This window comes from Boleophthalmus pectinirostris, unplaced genomic scaffold, assembly GCF_026225935.1.
Source record: "Boleophthalmus pectinirostris isolate CB_2022bp ecotype Guang Dong unplaced genomic scaffold, ASM2622593v1 HiC_scaffold_5, whole genome shotgun sequence".
In the NCBI taxonomy this organism is placed as follows: Eukaryota; Metazoa; Chordata; class Actinopteri; order Gobiiformes; family Gobiidae; genus Boleophthalmus; species Boleophthalmus pectinirostris.
Genome location: NW_026571404.1, coordinates 10,685,801 through 10,705,508, shown reverse-complemented (window position 1 = coordinate 10,705,508; position 19,708 = coordinate 10,685,801). Strand labels below are relative to the sequence as shown.

The following is a 19,708-nucleotide window of genomic DNA, read 5'->3' as shown; positions in this document are numbered from 1 at the left end:
TGGAAGAACAGTAACTAAGAGCTCAGGGATAAACACTGATCTAAAAATGACTCAAACTTGACATGGACTTAGTTTGGTCCTGTACTAGTCCCTGTTGAGTCCTGAGTTTTGTCATTTAGTCCTAGTTAAGTGACCCTAGTATGCACTTAGTTTTAATTTTTGTTGAGATTCAGGTCTGTCTGAGATTAGTTATGGGTAAAGTCTTCGTTAGATTTTATTAAATCCTGGTTTAGACCTGGTTGAGCCCCTGTTCTGCCTTTTCATATTGGTAATTTGAAAGAAAACTGTCTGAGAATCATATCAATGTACCTATATCTACAGAAACGTCAGGAACACATTATTTTACACTGTATGACTATTAAGGATGTGCAAAAATATCAATATATTGTATCATTTAATGTGATGATACAGTATTGATTTTGGCGAGTGCTGTATTGATATATCGCCAAGAATATTTTTTGGTATATTTTTACTAATTATTTTGTTACAGCGCTACAGTTTTGTTGCTTGTTCAGAGGAAGGAAACTCGTTCATGCAACATATTTGACATTTTCACTGTTTTGATGATTAAAATGTTTGTGTTTCATATGAACTTTGCACAAGAAGTGGTTTAACAAAGACTTTTAGTATCACAGACATGATTCAGCCTTTATTTTTATTGAACTGTATCGAATAGTTTTGAAATATCGAGTATCGAGGTGTGTATCGTATCAGCAACTTCTTAATAATTCCCAGCCCTAATGAATCTAATGAATATACATTATTATCTTGAGCTTTAACAAGAAATTTATTTTCTTTTTACCGTTTCTGTTGGTTAAAATTTACGAAAAATGGATTCTTGTGAGCTTTAAACAATGTTATAATGTTGTTGCCTCTTCAAAAACAGACCTGGAGTTGTGTTTTGTTTCATTCACAAATGTTTGAGTAACTCTTTATTATTAGTCAATAAAATTTTCAAAGCTCAAAATGCTCAGTTCCACCTTGAAATGTCATGAAGCTTTCAAGTAGTTTTCAAGTTAACAGCTATACCTTTTGACCTTTTAGTTCAGTAGAGATAAACAATTTCAGTTCTAAAATCATCAAAAATGATTCTAGTGAAGGTGTATGAAAGTTAAACACAGTCGAGCACTTCCTGTAACAGAGTGTTTTCTGTTTGAGAGAGAAAACAGCCTAAATATGATTTGTGAATCAAACAAAACTCAACTCCAGATATGTTTTTAACTAAATTATAACATAGATCAGAAAATAGTATAATATGGGCCCTGCAAAAACCTGAAAATCCCCAACCATAAACCTCCAGCAAAAGAGACATTTTCTAAAATATTTGGCTTAGTTTTAGTTATCTGTCTCCTTGTGTAACTCTAACATTTATCCTTTAAAGTAATTCAGTGACCTGTTTATCCGGTGAACCATTAGAGCCTATTACCATATAATGAATAAACTACCTTCTTTAATCAGTGAAGTGGTTCAAGTGAAACCCTCAGAGTCATGATTAATAACACAAAGGACACATTTATTCAGGAGCAGTATGGAAAACAGACGTCATTGGCTGCGGCACTTTAGATCCTGAGAGCGGGACCTTTTCACAATAAAAGCAAGCAGGAGAAAATGTCCATTAGGATGCGTTCACGTGATATCACAACACTGTCGACTCCGTACAGTCGAACGTTGAGCTGGACGACAGGTCAGAATCCTACGGTGGAATTTGCTGTTTAACTGAGTGCAGATTTATTGACTTGGTTCTGTGTTAATGTCTTTGTAATTACTGGTTCTAATCACATGAAATAAAAATTGGCACAAAGTTCAACATCTTCTCACACACACAAAATGGCTTCAGAAGGCGGTGCCATTATTTAACCCCAAGTATTGTTGTCAGTTGAAAGGACTCTAAGACATGCAGCGAAAGAGAAATTCAATTCTTTCAAATGGACCAAAGTTTTTTGATCGAATACGTTTCGCAGCTCATCCAAGTTGCTTCTTCAGTTCTGGTCAGAATACTGGTGGACACTGCCTTCCCACTCTTTTTCACTGACAGAATTTGAAAACTTTTCCATGACTTAAAGTGAATTGTCCATGATTTTACGGAACCTACATGTGTAGAATTGATCAGACTTCAAATATGTCACCATGTTTAACCAATTTATATTTTATTTTATTTTGAGGGGTTGTTGGTTTAACTCTTGACTTAATTCTTAAACTTCTGACTTTGAACTTCAAATGAACTGTTTGAAACAAATTGTGTGTATAGTGAGTGTGCTGGTGTTGTGTACTTTTGTGTGATTGTTGCTGTACTTTTCCTCATCCTATAGATGATTTTACATCAACCTGCTGAGGGACTGAAGATGGAAATTAGCCACGTTGGCTATAATCTTTACATATTTACATTTTTAATGTTCATTAATATGTACTGTCCCTTTACAAATAAATAAAATAAGAAATAAGAAACTTTTAGGGCTGAATATGAAATGTTAACCCTTTCCACTCACCTTATGGTTTTGTATTATAGTTTTTTAACATTCAAAATACTGTCAGTGTATTTATTGTCGTCTCTTTTAAACAAAAGGTGCAGACGTTTGGAAATAATCATAACAGCCTCATGAAAACTTAACAGAATGCTGTAGTTGCGTGAAAGAGATACTAAAATTCCATGACTTTTCCAAAACTTTCATTGAATTTACAAACTTACATGACTTTTCCAGGCCTGGAAAATGACATTTTCAATTTCCATGACTTTTCCAGGATTTCCATGACTGTGAGAACCCTGACTGAAACTACTCTGAAACAACTTGGATGAGCTGCGAAATGTATTTGGTTAAAAAAAAAACAAAAAAAAAAAACTTTTGTCCAGTTGGCAGAATTAAATCTCTCCTTTACTATGGATCCTGGACCTGGATGACACAAACACAAACGCAAACACAAACACGCAAATTTGTGGAGCCAATCTCAAACAAAGAATAAAATTAAACATTTGAGAATAATTTCAAAAAGTTTACAAAAAATATCAGATTTTCAGATCCCTCCGTGTGAAGTCATGCAATCACCAAATTCTATAACGTGAACGCAACCTTTACAGATAAGATATAAACATAGATGCATCATAAGAACCATGGCTATAAAGAACAGCAAGAGCACCGCAACATTAAAGCTTAAGAAAGTCGTCACACAAAACTCAAGTCATTTAGCAAGAATTGGCACCTTTGAGTATTAAAAAAAAGTTCACCCCCAATAAAAATGCATTAGAAATATTAAGGTATTTTATTTTGAAAGTAATTTAAGTATATACTGAGAAAAGAATATTGAGTAATCTACGTCTAAAATGTTTTTAAAGTCGGTTAAGGTACACTTTATTGTCCCCATATACAGGAAATATGAATTCTGCATTTGACCCATTCTTCAGTGTCACTGGGGAAGCCCTGTTCGACCCAGGAGAGGTGGAATTTGTGCATAAATCTAACACAGTTTTAGAATATTCTTGAATGTGTAGCCATAAAGTTTCATACATGTGCAAATATTTAGTAAGTAATAATGTGGGTTTTTAGAAGTAGAGTTTGATAGCTGTGCCACTAAACCAGAACTAAACCAGGACTAAACCAGGTCTAAACCAGGACTAAACCAGGATTAAACCAGGACTAAACCATGTCTTAAACAGGTCTAAAAAACAGGTCTAAAACCAGGACTAAACCAGGTCTTTAACAGGTCTAATCCAGGTCTAAACCAGGTCTAAACCAGGACTAAACCAGGCCTTAAACAGGTCTGAAAACAGGTCTCAAACCAGGATTAAACCATGTCTTAAACAGGTGTAAAAAGAAGTCTAAAACCAGGTCTAAACCAAGTCTAAACCAGAACTAAACCAGGATTACACCAAGACTACACCAGGACTAAACCAAGTCTTTAACAGGTCTAAAAACAGGTATAAAACCAGGATTAAACCATGTCTTTAACAGGTGTAAAAACAAGTCTAAAGCCAGGACTAAAGCAGGTCTAAACCTGGACTAAACCAGGGTTAAACTAGGACTAAACCAGGTCTTAAACAGGTCTAAATACAGGTGTAAAACCAGGATTAAACCAGGACTAATCCAGGACTAAACTAGGTCTTAAACAGTTCTAAAACAGGTCAATATATATCCAAAATACTGTCTGACATAAAACTGATCTGTAGCGCAAAAAAGGTTGGGGACCACTGGACTAGACCACCCAACTAAACCAGGACTTACCCAGTGCAATCCAAGACTAAACCCGGTCTAAAACACATAGTAGATACAGACGGAACACCCACAAACACTAAACTAGGTCTAATCCTGGACTAACCAAAGCAATTCTGTTAGATACTGACCACTGCCAACAGGAAATAGCTGCAGTTTTGGGTTTCCACACCTTTCTGAGACACAGAAGTGGACTAAGGCAGTATATTGTCACCCATAACGTTTGGATCCAGCCAAATAAATCTCCCTGAGGCTTGCAATTTTAGGAGCGAATTTAGAGCCGAGTTCCATATTGGGAAAAAGGAATTGATTTACAGACAAAACAGTGAACCAAACTCATCATTTTGGTTCGCTGAAATGATGAGTTTGGTTCATTGTTTTGTCCGTTTTTGCCTATTTTGCCTGACAGGAGGAGTTATGAAGAGAGGTGTGACATTTTTTTCAACACAAAGTCAATTGGAGCCAGAATCAATGGACCTGGAAGCGCACCCATGCTCACTTCTATTTGGAACAGGGCGTCTAGCAGGTTAGTTATGTCCATTTACAGCCTTAACTCTAACCTTAACCCATAGTAAACTTCAAATCGTATTGTGGAGACCGGTCCCGTGACAATGTGTGTTACAATTATCACCTCAGGTCAAAATGCTATGCCTGATCGGTTCTGATTTTTTTTACATCTTGGGGTTTTGACTGAAACTGTTTTTGTATGTGGTTTAGCGGCAGCAGAGTTCAAAAATAGCAGAGCACGAGTAAGTAAACTGGGCGTATAATGCGCATTTTCCTGTTACAATTTTAGACTGTTGCTACTCAGAGCTCCTCATACACTACTACTACTACTACTACTACTACTACTACTACTACTACTACTACTACTACTACTACTACTAGCTACAATGAAAGTGCAGCTCTAATTCAAAAACCCAGATTATCACTTGTATAAAAATGTGCAGAGTCCTTGGAATCTAAAGCCAATATAACAAGTTCGTTTATGTCTGATATCTTTTAAAACGCTCTACATTCAAATCGCAGACAAAGGCCATATTGTATGTAAGTATGTAGGTTATTCATATTTTTTCTCTATTTTTGGCTCAGAAAGAACACTTGACAATCATAAGTTCATCATGATCATTACACAGTATGGTAAATTTTGCTTTAAATGACAGAACCATTGCAGCACCACTCTGTCAAATGAGACAAAGCGCAGTTAATTGTAACATAATCGTGGATATTATTGACAAAAAACGGTGATAATCAGACAATATTTTTTGCAAATTGTCAGAAATGTGGGCAGATGTGATACTGTTTAAGCCTTTCGTACCATTACACCTTTGATTTAGTATTATTGAAAATGATAACGTTCCAGAAAAGTTCCAATTTTATTTTTCATTTTGGATACCTCTGAGACATCAATTTGGAAATTTGCTTTACTCCCAACAACAGCTTGTATTACATTACTTATTTTTATCACTGGTTTGGTTGAAACATAAACTCCGCAGTCCAAATTACTGTTTATTTCCCAAAGGAATTGCATTTATTTCAAAATTGTAACTTCACATATTTATTTGTGTGATTTTATAAATGCATTTACTCAAAAATCACTCTAAAATGTCCATTAATCTTCAATGTTATGCAAGCTATATCTTTAGTTAACCGCTTTTTAGCTTTGTAGGGCATCACTGACGATCTTATACAGGGATTTATACTTTGAATCTGTGCTATTTATGTTGGTGACCAGTTTTATATAGAAAATAAGATTAAAAAATATTAATACTATGGAGTTGTTATAGAGGGCGGCCATTGGAGGGAGCCTAATCAGTGTGCTTTGGGGACTGTGCTTGAGTTGTGCATCTGGTTTACAGTATTGGTCTGTATAACGGTTACAACGGACCTGTGCCTTTAAATCTTTGGATATGAACAACTTTAAAATAATAACATCAACATCTTAAAGAGACAGGGCAGCTTTTCAATTCACGCACAATGTTGTCATTTCATACTTATTAAAGCCATGTTACCTCATCAAAAACATACATGGAGTTGTGTTTTGTTTCATTCACTCGTTTGAGTAAAGATTTATTATTAGTTTGTACATCTCCAAAGCTCAAAACGCTCTGTTGCACCTTGTGATGTCTTGTAGCAGTAGTTTTTAAGCTCACAGCTACACTTTACCTTTAATTCAGTAGAGATGTGCAATTCCAGGACTGAAATTATCCAAATGAGTCTAGTGAAAGTGTGTGGAGTTGTGGCGTTTGTGTGTTAAACGTGTGAATGAAAAGCACAACTCCGCTATGTTTCTGAAGAAGAGTTTTTGACGAAGAAACAACATTATAACATAGAATATAGGACCTTTAAATATATAATTTTGTATTGTAGAAAGCTACAACTTGAATTTCATTTGAGGTTAATTGTCTTGCTATAAATTCTGAGTTCTGTTTAAAGATGCACCATGTAACTTTTCTGGTGTAAAGTCCCAACATAGTAGTTTCCATGGAGATATTTTGCTTCTTTAGAATGTCACAGAGTTTTGAGCTATGATAATACAGTTGTCCCACACTATAATGCAGTTCACCTTTCGCAGCATCGCCATTTCGTGGATTTTTTTACTGCAATTGAACTCGCATTGTGTTCATCCCCCTGCGTCCTGATTGGCTGCAGACCACTGTCAATCAATCTCCTCCATGCCGTGTCTCCTGTACAGTACAGAATGTGTTCAGCTTGACACATTTACATAAATGTTCGATCTCTAGCAGTGTGATTCTGAAGTGCTGTATGTTTGCAAGTTTTCTCTCCGACAAAACCCACAATGTCGACGAAACGTTCTGCACCGACAAAGACTCCTGCGGTCGCACCCAAAAGACAGAGGAAGACGCAAACCATCACACAAAAAGTTGGACTTCTGGACACGCTGAAGGAAGGGAGAAGTTACACGACTGTAGCGCATTACGGAATAAATTAATCTTCGGTTTGTTACATAAAGAAGGAGGAAAATAACAAAAGGATGACAGCGGCAATAAGTTTTAAGAAGGATGCCAAAAGGTTTGTAACTGTCCTGTCTGAGAAAAGTTTATAAAGTGTGTGGTGAGGGATTTTACAGCCTTAAAACAGATATAATAATTGTACAAAATAAAGCTGAATACTTTGCGGATTTCACCTATTGCAGGTTATTTTTAGAACGTAACCCCCGCGATAAACGAGGGATATGGAAGAACGCTCACACACATCTCCAGAAAAGAGAAAAGCCCTCTACCAGAAAAGTTCCACAGTGCACCTTTGTTGATCTGATTTCTGTTTAGATTAGCACAACTTGAAAAACTGCACTGCCTCTTTAGAAACAATAGAATAGATAAAACACAAAATAAAGCAAATGTGAAAAATGTATTGGCTCATCTTTAAAAAAAAAATCAAACTGTGTACATTTTTGGATAATAATTAATTCAGCACCCTTTAGTTACAGTAAGTTTTCACATTCCACACTAAAAACACTGCAGGGGGTTCGGACCATAGACTGTATAAAGAAGTGGACTAAGGGAGTGTGTTCGGCTCCAGTCAAATGAAGCTCACCGAGGCCTGCATTTATAGAATTTGCAAATTTGGAGCCAAGTTCCATATAAAAAAAAAAACAGCAGGACCATATAAAGCGGGTTAATACGAACATTTTAAGACCAAAATGAAGAGCCTAACAGCAGCAGTTATGGAGAAAGGTGGCTTTTTTTTTTTTTTTTTTTTTCAATACAAAGTGAATTGAAGCCAGAATAAAAACAAACTTGAAAAGCGATGGTTAGCAGGTTGCCATGTCCAGTTATAAATACAGTCTATGGTTCTAACATAAGGCAAAAACACACTTTAAAATCAAACTTTACCACTGGGTCAGCTTCACAAAAGTGTTTCAGACTTGTCCATTTGACTTGTAAATGTAGATTTTGTTTCTTTAAAATGGAACTAAAACACTAAATACACTTTCACAGCTCAACTCTTATGCGCAAATTTGGTTCTTGGACAAATGATGTAAAGTTCTTATTGTTTAAATCATATTGTACACCATTGCACACAGCCCACCTCAGGATTAATTACAAAAAAGCCAGTTTGCAAAGACTGCAGGTGGCTTACGATGATGCTTTACGGTGCTTTTGATGAGGCCACGGATGGAGTGCAACTGAGACGTTTATTACTGCACGAGTGAACACTTTGCAAGCTGCACTAAGAATTTTAATGTGCAGTTTTATCTGCAGTCCGATATGTGGAGACACTGGTATGTATGTTTATTGTTTTGTAATGTCACTGTCCTTGTCTGTTTTAAAAATGGACCATGACTCCGATATAAAGATGAACTGAACTGAACTGTGTATATGGCGATTTAGGAGCATTATCTACTGTCATTTTTGGCAACTTTTAGAACATTTAGTGCAGCTTTCTGGACAAAATGTAAGTTTCTGTAAGTCCCAGTAGATGGTGACATCACAAATGACTGCCCTAATTACAGCCTGGTGTTTCTGAGCACAAATACCCAGCTCTAGAGGCAGAATTTGATGCGTCGATACCCTTTAGACCAATTACACTCTTCTTTATATCCCCAGACTCCATGACACATCGTCCAGGTACCGCCCAGTTTAGAAGTTCTAGTTAAAATGTGATTATAAGCAAAGTTTAGAGGATTTGTCCCACCTTAAGTAGTTTATTTTACATTACAGTTCATTTTAAGGTTGGTTTTAGTAACTTTACATCATTTGTGTATTGTTAATTGTCCCTGTATTGGAGAATTTGTCCTCTGCATTTGACCCATCCTTCATTACACCTGGGCCAAATGGTGGGTACATATATTTGGCCAGTAAAAATACATAAATAGAATAATCAGATAACCCCATAAGCAGATTTCTGGTGTATTTACATTTTCAAAAGAAATCTGATCATCAAAAACACTTAGAGATACAGTATTTCAATTAATCAGTGGATTTTTCGTCATTAAAGGTGATCCAAAAGTATCATTACCATACAAATTTTGAACCACATTTTCCAGTAGTTTCTATGGTTACACATTTTTAGGACACATTATTTGGCTATGTTAAATAAAAAGGAGTTGAAATGTATAATCATATTCTGAATAGTTCTCATTTTTGTATTTTTCTGAATGCAATGAGTCGCTCTAAAGCACTTCCATGAAGCTGAGCCAGCTCCCTGACCACTGTTTGTTGATCCGTCTCATTTTCTGCACAAAGCAAACGCAATTACCCAGGATCAATTTGAACACACCTGAACGACAAATGATGAAAAATCTGTTTGAGCGGAACAGGTTTGGGTTGAAATGCAGCCGCAAATTGAACTGAGGTGCAAATTAGCTCAACACTATGGGCGGAAAAATACACAAAACCTATAAAATATATCTGAAATAATCTCATATGATGGTTCCAAAGTGGGTTTTTGAAGCAGGGCTACAGCTGATAGTTCGAGGTGCGCAATTAATTGGATTTTAATTTGCAAGGATATCATTAGGTCAGATCTTCAGATATTAGAAAGACAAAATTTCAATTTTTGGGGAGGTTATTTGGGAATGATTAAAAGTCTGTATTGTTTATGCTCAAAAAATGAATACTGAAAGCTGTTTTATTGAATTTTAAAAAATACAAAATAAAATAAAACTATTAATTAATGATAAAATTGTGCAAAAATGTGATAAATTAGACTATAACCTCACAACTATAGTCAGCTTTAATTTGTGCATTATTAGAACTTCTAGACCAAATCTATAATAGGATAACTGCATATCGTGAGTAAACAACAATTTATATTCTGCACTCTGAGCAATGAAAAAGTTAACTCATTTAAAGTGTAACGCAGCCACACGAGCTTACCACAGGGGTCTGAAACTAATTAACGATTGCAAATTAAATGCTATGAACTTTAAATGCAGCAATTAACAGAGTAGTGCCAAATTGCATATGGATTTTAAAGGTCCTATGTTACACAAAATGGATTCTTGTAAGCTTTTAATCACGTTAAAATGTTCACACCTCCTCAGAAACAGACCTGGAGTTGGGTTTTGTTTCATTTAGACATCTGAGTAACCCTTAATTTTCGTGGTCTATATCTCCTCCTTGTGATCCTTTTACTCTTACGTCAGTAGAGATCGGCAATTCCAGGGCAGAAATGATCCAAATGATTCTAGTGAAGTGTGTGGAGTTTAAAAACACTTCCTGTATTACCACATGTCATGTGTTTTCAGTTTGAGAGAAGAACTCAGCTTAAATATGCAGGATTTGTGTGTTAAACATGTGTGAATGAAACAAACACAACTCTAGGTATGTTTTGATGAGTCAGCAACATTATAACAGATCAGAAAATACTGTAATATGGACCTTTTAAATGTGAATCAAGTGAGCAATTTGTGTCATATATTCCAATGGCTAGACAAGACTGCGTCCTCCACCAAAACTCTCAACAAACTATAGATATATAGTAGGGATGTAACGATATCCTAAATCTCTCGGTACAATATTTATTCTGATATTTTTTGGAGGTTAAGTAAATTGTGAACATGCTACTTTTTCCTTTTAAAATGCCTTGACAAGACTTAATCCCAAGAAAAAAGATTTAAAAGTGCTTAGAACTGTTATTTCTTCTTGTAGTTTGCACTGAAATGGAGCAAAGAATCATGGTCTATGTAGTTCCTTCTGTCTTTTTTTTAGCAATTGCTGCACCATAACTCTTAATTTAAGCGAAGAGACTTATAATTTAATACATTGTGATGGTCAACGAGACCTTTGGCAATACGATATCACGATATTTCAGTTATTGTTACATCCCTATTATAGCTTTGAATTCAAATGCTGCAAATCATTGTCAATGGGAAAAAAATGGGTGCAAGTTTGAATTTCTTTCCTGGTCTCTGTTTATTTTGGTTCAGAACCTACACAATTTGAGTTTGTGGTTAGTAATTTGCCTGGGATCCAGAATACACACTTCTTTAACACTTTGTGAAGATATGTGAGGCTTGATTGACGGGTGAATTAGCCAATCAGGGAAAGGACAAATGAGAGAAGCACTAAACTATGTAAAAGAAAAAGCGTAAAAGTTTTGCCTCTATATGATAGTTGACCAACGAGCTCCTTTGTGTCACATGCTTCACTGAGAAACAATAATCTGACTGGCAATATAATCAATATAATACTCGGAAAAACCAACTACAATGCATTGATTAAAGCCATACAAAATATCAGACGCAAACTCTTTTTTTTTGACAATCTTTACAACCTAAACCTTTGCATTTCTCTACTCAAAACTATAGTCTTACTTCAAAAATCCATCACCTTGAACCCTTTAAATGATATATCTATTTATATGGCAGCTTTATACAGGAACAAAATGATTAAAAATGGTTATAAAATAGGCATAGAAGTCTTTGATAGAAGAGACTTGGGTTTTGTGCTCCTTTGGTGTAAACTGCATTTCAAACCCGGCCACGGACAGCAGCGGTATCCAGTCTAGTCTGTGCATGATCCCTTTAGTCTCAAGTCCAGGTTTAGTCCAGGTTCAGACCCGATTTAGTCCCAGGCTCAGACCAGGTTAAGTCCAGGTTCAGACCAGGTTCAGTCCAGGTTTTTGGCCGCTGTGGTCTCTTGTGGTTGGTTTTGTATCACGTGATGAGGCAGCAGTTTATGCATCTCGGGCCCAGTCGTCTCTTTAGCGCCCCCTTCTTTCTCTTGGGGGTTAAAATGGCGATAATGGCCTCGTCAAACACAGTCTTCAGGCCTTTCTGTGTCAGAGCTGAACACTCCACATAGCAACAAGCTCCAATCTGAAAAAAAAAAAAATCAACAACAAAAAAGTCACATAAATGCAACAACAGTACTACTGTATTTTTCGGATTATAAGGCGCAGTATCAATAATGTTGAATTCTCTCGTCTATTTTCATACATAAGGTGCACCGGATTATAAGGCGCATTAAAGGTTGTATGGAGGATTTTTTTGTTTTTGTTTCAAATTGTCAGTGAAAGATTAAAACACCGTTACAGAGACGCAGCAGCTTTGTAATTATGATGACCAAAAAAAAAAAAGAACAAAAATCTATCAACTGTGGACGTGTTGAGGCCAGATAAACATCAGCCAATAGAAAACGAGGCTCCCTCATTTTCTATTGGCTGTTAGGTTGTCAATCAAACTCCCTAGTGTAACTGACTCGCATTTCGCACAAAGTTTGTCACGACGGCGGACGAGAATCTACGACCGGTTCGCCGCAAAAGAAAGTCCATTTTTGAGGTCGCTGAAAGAAGAAGAGAAGAGGAAAAGGAGCAAAGCCAAACTGAGGTGATTCTTGGAGATCTCGTCCAGTGATGGCGCGACCGAAGCAGACGAAGCGTCTAAAAACTGACGCGTCGGTCGCTGAATTACTTCTAGACAGGAAACTTCAACAGTAATTCTGAAAGCGCACAAGGACTGTCGCTGTATTTCTCTTCCTCTATACAACCTTTAAGCAAAACAAACAGACGACACTTGAGACTGATAGCCCAGGCGTCCACGATCCATTGGCAGATCGTGGTGTAATTCGCCCGGTGTCGCCTCCCTGTCTTGGTGAATGTGTTTTATGAATGTGAATGTGGGTGGATAATTTAAGTTTGTTTTTTTTTCTACAAGGAGGACTCAAATATACATTGAGTAATAATGTGTTTAATACATTATTGCGCACATTTGTTTACATGTTACAGAAACAAAACTTAAAACCACATGGCTAATTTGCAGAAACTATAAGCGCTGAAAAAAAAAAAAAAAGAAAAAAACAGCTCGCTCCTTGTGCGCTGGTGTGGTCAGCTTCTGTCGGACTAACTCCGTGAGGCTCCTGACTACAGTAGCCGTAATGCTCCGACAATTCATCAACCGGTGCGGCTTCGCTTACTAAACTCATGCTAAAACATTTTGACAGATTTTTTAGCGCCGTGTACCACATAAAATCAGTTTGAGGTCAGTAAGCAGAACCAGAATTAATACATAAGGAGCACTGTCGATTTTTGAGAAAATTTAAGGATTTTAAGTGCGCCTTATAGTCTGAAAAATATGGTATATATTATTTGGCTTATGGAGTTTTAAAGATGTACTGTGTAACTTTTCTGATGGAGGTTCTGCCACTTGTCACCATGGAGATGTTAATGCTTAGAATGTTCCACGGTATAGCACTGAACTTATCTATCTTGTATTTATTCAGTTACATGTGTTTTATTTCTCAAAAATACCTTGAAAACCAAGACAGTCTTACTCTATGCGGGGGAACCTCTCTACTGTACAGATCTGACCTGTAATTTGGTCTGGTGGTGGTTTCTGTGACAACTACAAATAATAAAAAACTGCCCTCTGACTAACGGGCATATAATTAAAAGCTGATTAGTCAGTTTAACTTTTAAAGAGTCCATTTTACACTATTTTCTGAATTATTATAATGTTTCCTCATGACAAACAGACCTGGAGTTTAGTTTTGTTTCATTTACACATGCTGAAGACACAAACCTTACAGATTTCTTCTCTCAAATGGAAAACACTCTGCTGCTCCTTGTGATTTCATGTTTTAGGAAGTGCTCCACTGTGTTTTTTAAACTCCATGCATCTTCACTAGAATTATTTGTGTAATTTCAGCCCTAGAATTCCCAATCTCTACTACAGTAAAAGTTGAAATCACAAGGAGGAACAGCGTATTTTGAGTTTTGGAGATGTATACAGCTTAAAAATGCAGGATTATTATGTATGAATGAAACAAAAACACAACTCCAGGTATGTTTTTAAGAAGGTAACATCATTCTAACATGGCCAAAAGCTCACATGAGTAGATTTTGAGTAAGATCAGACCTTTGACATTAATTAATTCATCGGTATAGACTGACAATCAAACTCACAACCTCCCTGCTTCGATCCTCAGCCTTAGAGCAACACTCCAGCAAAAACTCAAATAGGAAATCTGTATGTGTGGAGAAATCGAATACATGGTCCTCTCCAGCTTTAAACTCCAGGTAATTTAAACAGCCAGGATTATAAATAGACATTTAATACTTAATGTGCAGTGAAGTGCTGTGGGCTTGTTTTCTTGTTAAGGGTGAAACATTGTAATATATTATGGTTTCATTTTGCAAGGAGCCAATTTCAATGCAATCACAGAGAGCCAGTGTCATTAATCCTGTTTATTCCGCCCTTGTTATAGCCTCATGCAGACAGCTTATGCAACCGGACACAGGCCTAGAAAAGCAGTGGAGGGGATACAGGTGCCCTATATTACACCTTTTTTGCATAACATCAATGCGGCAACTGTAAGACTGTAGGGGATGAAAGTCAAAAAGTTAAAGTTTTGCTGATAAGTATTATAGTTTTGATTAGATTGACAATACGTTTAGAGATTAAAGGCAATTTCAAGTATTCAAGGGTTTAAGATTAAAGTGAACTGGCAAACTAACAAAACAATTAAGAGACTGACTTTTTTTGTTTGTTTTATTTATTTTTTTTGACAATATACAGGACCGATTTTGATCATTTCTACCCAAATAATATGATTTGAAATGATAATTCACTTATCCACAATCTCATTTCACTGCAAACCCATCAGAGAGTGGTGTAGTCACATTTTGAGCAGTGGTCTCTTTGCATTTAAAGGTGCATTACGCAGTTTTTCTAGTGGAGGGTCCTTCACCTGCTTGTCTTCATGGAGATGTTATTGCTTTATCTAGAATGATCCACGGTAGAGATTTAACCTATCTATCTCAAGAGAGGCAACTATAGGCTATGTTACAGGTCAGATCTATGGATAGGCAACCATATTTACAGAGAGATTTGTTGTATTTTTGAGCAAAAGAAACATCCATAATGAGTAAATGCTAGATAGATGTGTTTAATTTCATACTATGGAACATTAGGCAGGCTGGCGCCACCTAGTGCCTCCGCTCAATTTAATTTCTTTCCAGCGACTAGGTCAGGAATTAGAATAGACTAGATGGTTTGCCCAGAAGTTGTAGACCGATCAGTGAAGAGCTGTGAAGCCATGTCTGGGCCCCTTTTGTGGAACAGCACAACAGTAAACAAAGAGGTCGAGATGGGTGTAGACGAAGCCATATATTCTGTGTTGGCAACAATTCCCCAGATCGAGGATTTAAAGCCAGAACAAAGAGAATGTTTGGTGAATTTTGTCAAGGGGAAAGATGTTATTGCCCTTCTTCCTCTGGGATTTGGCGAATTACGTACGTCACGACCAAATAGCAGCGATTAAATAAAAAAAGTCCCCGTCTACCATTGTGTAAATGTGGAAACCGTCTGACCTTCGAAGTGAAACTGGCTGATGAATCAGGCTAATGAAACGTTCCAGGCCAAGCAATAACATCTCCATGGAGACAATATGACGTGCCCTCCACCAGAAAATCATATCAGCATATCAGCCTATGTTGTATTAAAAGCCTATAGTTCATACCCAAATATATATCGGCCAATTTTATATATCAGTCTCTTGAACAAGAATCATGCATTTCAGAACATGCTTGTAGAGGTGTTAACTACAGAGTAAACAGGTTTTACATAATAAGATCTCATGTAGACAGAATATTTTGTTATTTCCAGAGGACAGTATTGCATAATTGCAGCATTTGCTAATTGTAACCAGAAATGTGTGATTGAAAATAGCGCATTAATGTGTATTTCAAAACAGTAGACTGCTGCTTTGAGTGGTACAAGAGGTAACACAAGACTAAACATATGTGCAAGAGGAAGTAGTCACATCCTGAACAATGGTTTTGAATACCTGCAGCAAAAATAACACTTCAACGTCACCCCACTGACATAATGTGGTTTAATTTTTAGTGTTCAAATATACACACAAAATTAGAAAATACTGTGTTGCACTATTTTAAACCACTGACTGTATAAAGAAGTGGACTAAGGGAGTGTAATGTCACCCATGTTCAGCTCCAGTCCAGTTCCATATTAAGAATAGACAAAATAGTGAAATAAAAATACTAGGATCATGTAGAGCGGGTTATATACGAACATTTTAAGACTAAAATGAGGAGTCTGACAGCAGCAGTTTCAGAGAGCGGGGCGATGTTTTTTCAATACAAAGTGAATTTGAGCCGGAGCCAATGAAGCCAGAGGCACGCCCATGCTCACTTCCTATTTGGACGCAGGTTAGCTATGTCCATTTATATATACAGTCTTTGCTTTAAATCCACAGTCATTGCTGTCCTTAGCAACATGAGCCTCTAGTCAAGGCTGCATGGTTTTAGATTTTAGCCTTGAGACATATTCAGCATCAGATTGAATGTCCAAGGTCGGAAATCACTCAAAAGTACTCCAATTTTAGTATTTTTCTCACATAAGTGGAATTTCACATTAAAGTCGTTTTGTGTGGGCTCTCTAAAGTCTCAAAATGCAATCTGAAAGCGGCACATTATAACTTTTCTAGTGGGGCGACTGCCAATTGCTCGTCTCTATGGAATGGCATTTGACGGTACTGTATAGCATTAAGCTTATCTCTGTTTATCCTGCAAGTACTTGTCTTCAGCTATAGCCGTGTTTATTGCTAAAGTACCTCCTAAAAGACTTTATGCATTTATACTGTGAGCTGTGTCACCACTCTCCACAGATCTGACCTGTAACGTGGCCTGGTGGTGTAGCCTGCTTGTGTCAAGGGAAATGGATAAGTTTAATGCCATGCTGTGGAATCTTCTTAGCCAGGCTGGCACCACCTAGTGCCTACGCTCAATTTCATTTCTCTCCAGCGACTAGGTCAGGAATCAAAATACAATAGATGGTTCGCAAAATCCCCAGAAGTGCAAGTTCGGGCACCAGCCAATCAGTGAAGAGTGATATATTCAGTGTTGTCAACGATTCCCGAGATCGAGGGTTTAAAGCCGGAATAAAGAGAATGTTTGGTGAATTTCATCAAGGGGAAACACGTTATTGCCCTTCTTCCTACCAGATTTGGGAAAAGCTTAATTTACCAGTTAGCCCCATTAGCGGCGCATTACATACGTCACGACCAAATAGCAGTGATTGGTTAAATGATAAAAAGTACCCAGCTACTGTCGAGCGAACGAAATCTAAGGCTGCGAGGTCAGACAGTTTGTACGAAGTGAAACGAAGTAAAACCGGCTGATGAATCAGGCTAGAAACTTCTAGGCAAGGCAATAAAATCTCCATGGAGACAAGACGGTGGCGAATCGTCCACCAGAAAATAACATAATGCATCTTTTGTTGTTGCTTTAAATTCACGTTTAGTCTTTTCTGTTGATATATACAGTAGGCTGTGTTCACATGGGTTTGATCCTGGTTTAGTCCTGGTGTAGACTTGGTTTGGTCCTGTTCTAGCCTTATATAGTTCAGGTTTAGTCCCGTTTAAGTCAAGTTTTAAACCAATTTTGATATTTTTGATATGCAAGCTTCAAGTCACTATTATGTCCAGTCCCTGTCTAAATGTTTTACTACAATATTAAAGCAACAAGACAAATTCAAGACAAAACAAATTGATTTTAAATGGTTTGCAGCAGTCCTAACACTTCCTAGCATCCCAATTATTCAGCGTTATGAGTTGAATTTTTTAGTTTAGTTTTAGAGCCTTATTTATCAGCCTTATTTCCTGGTTCAGAGACAATAAAAACAGCAAACAGTGGTCTCATTTTAACTGTAAGAGCTGCTTTTACAGTCTTTTTACAAGGGCAGAAATCTTATTTTATTGCACGAACAAAAACCTTTACACATAGTTGCTACATGTTTTTCATATTGTGAGACAATTTTGCAGGAAATTACTACATTCATTTGCACTGGAGTAATGCACAGATGTCTTTACTTCCCCTCAGAGTCCTGCAGGCCCCTCTCTGGCTCTATAAGCCGCCGGCCCGACAGCACAACTCTCCAATGATTAAAGTGAAAATATGTACTAATGTTGTCAGGATGCTGAAATTTCATTCTCAGTTTTGGTAATAACGAAAAGATTTGACACTTGATACTGATTTTAAGGCAACATTTAGACAATATCACTTTTTTCCCCCACACAAAATAATAGTATTAAAACTATTGGGTGAACAGCTAGTTAAATAGTCATCTTTATGTGATTTTTTTTTTTTTTTTTTCTAGTAAAGTTTTTTTTTTGTTTTTTATAATTCTTAAGACACAGACCTCCTTGGCCAGCTTCTGCCCCTGCTCCGTGGTGAGGGGCTTCTCCTTCAGGTCATTCAGTTTGGCGATCGTCTTGGGGTCATCGCGGAGGTCGATCTGAAATGAGAAGAGAAAGGTTGGACCGAGGCAATGCTTTTGTAGCCCAAATATGATTGTTTGTTTTGACTATCTGCCCATAGCTGAGGCCAGTGCTGACTGTGTCCTTGAAATAAAATGAGTTTCCATAAACTGTTCCATATACCCACAGAACTATCGGTATAGTCTTTCATTTAAAGCTCAGTAAAGGATTATTCAACCAGGAAGCACCTCTCACTTATAACATGGATATGCACTGTGTAACTTTTCTGGTATAGAGTCTGGCACATGCTTGTCTCCTTGGAGGAAGCACCACCAGGCCAAGATGCAGATCAGATCTGTGGAGGAGTCCCTACAGTTTTCATTCTTATTATGTGCTATTATTTAAGAAATCGTAAATAACTTTAAATTACATTTGTAGATGTCCAATTGTAATTGCACAGTATCCCTGCTTTGCAAGAAAGTCAGGAGTACGGTTGGGTGGTAATATGGTATTACGGTATCCTGGGGTATCAAAAAGTAGCAACGGTATCAGTTTCATTACCATCATTAAAAAATCTGCAGCGCATAAGGACCTAATATAATATTATAACTTACTGATAAAATTTGTTTGCTCAGCACAAATGAATATGTGGATGTATTTTTAATTTAATGCTATCATGATGTAAAACTAATAGCATCTATAATGTTTCTTTTAACTGCGTGGGGAGTTTCGTTCCGTTGTCACGTGATGTTCATAAGGGGAGACCAAGACAAGACAAAGCAAATCTGACCGTAAGCAAGTTGGTCCCCCCAAAAAATACTAGTACTTCTGCAATTCGGCAGCATTTTGGCTTCGGGCGCACATTTCTTTGTTTTACGGAAACGAAAATTAAAATTAAAATTAAAATCACATGGCTCATTTGCATAAACTATAAAGCCCTGATAAAAACAGCTCTTTCCTTGTGCACTGATGCAGTTCAGCTTCTGTCTGAAGGACATGACTCAGTGGGTTATGTGTGTTCTCTCTGTGACAGGATGTGCTGCTGATGGTGAGTCTGTTCTGTGCATGTATCATGTTGGAGATGGTTCATGTGAAACTTTTCAGAGATTATAAGTCTGCAGGTCATACGCATAGACTGTATATCGGTGTGGCTTTGTAGTTTACCAAAGTCATACTAAAACATTTTGGTAATACGGTAATGCTGTATACCCCGGTAAAATCCTGAGAAGGTTTAACGGTATCAACCCTAGTCAGGAGTAAACTTGTTTCATAGTATAATGGATTTCACGATTTAAGTTTTCAAAATGCCAATTATTAAAGACT

General features: G+C 37.0%; 1 protein-coding gene across 4 annotated transcripts in view; it reads right to left on the bottom strand.

Annotated features, from left to right (window-relative positions):
• Positions 1-1,492: 1,492 nt before the first annotated feature.
• The window catches only part of rhoq (ras homolog family member Q), a 74,292-nt gene continuing 56,076 nt past the window's right edge, over positions 1,493-19,708 (bottom strand). The window contains exons 4-5 of one of the 4 annotated variants that reach the window (XM_020935899.2): positions 18,328-18,423; positions 1,493-11,988 (exon numbers count right to left, since the gene is read on the bottom strand). In XM_020935899.2, the coding sequence (XP_020791558.1) occupies positions 11,827-11,988; positions 18,328-18,423 (258 nt within the window). In that variant the 3' untranslated portion in view covers positions 1,493-11,826. The remainder of the gene's footprint in view (positions 11,989-18,327; positions 18,424-19,708) is intronic. The other 3 variants (XR_008633325.1, XR_008633326.1, XR_008633327.1) reach the window with 3 other exon arrangements.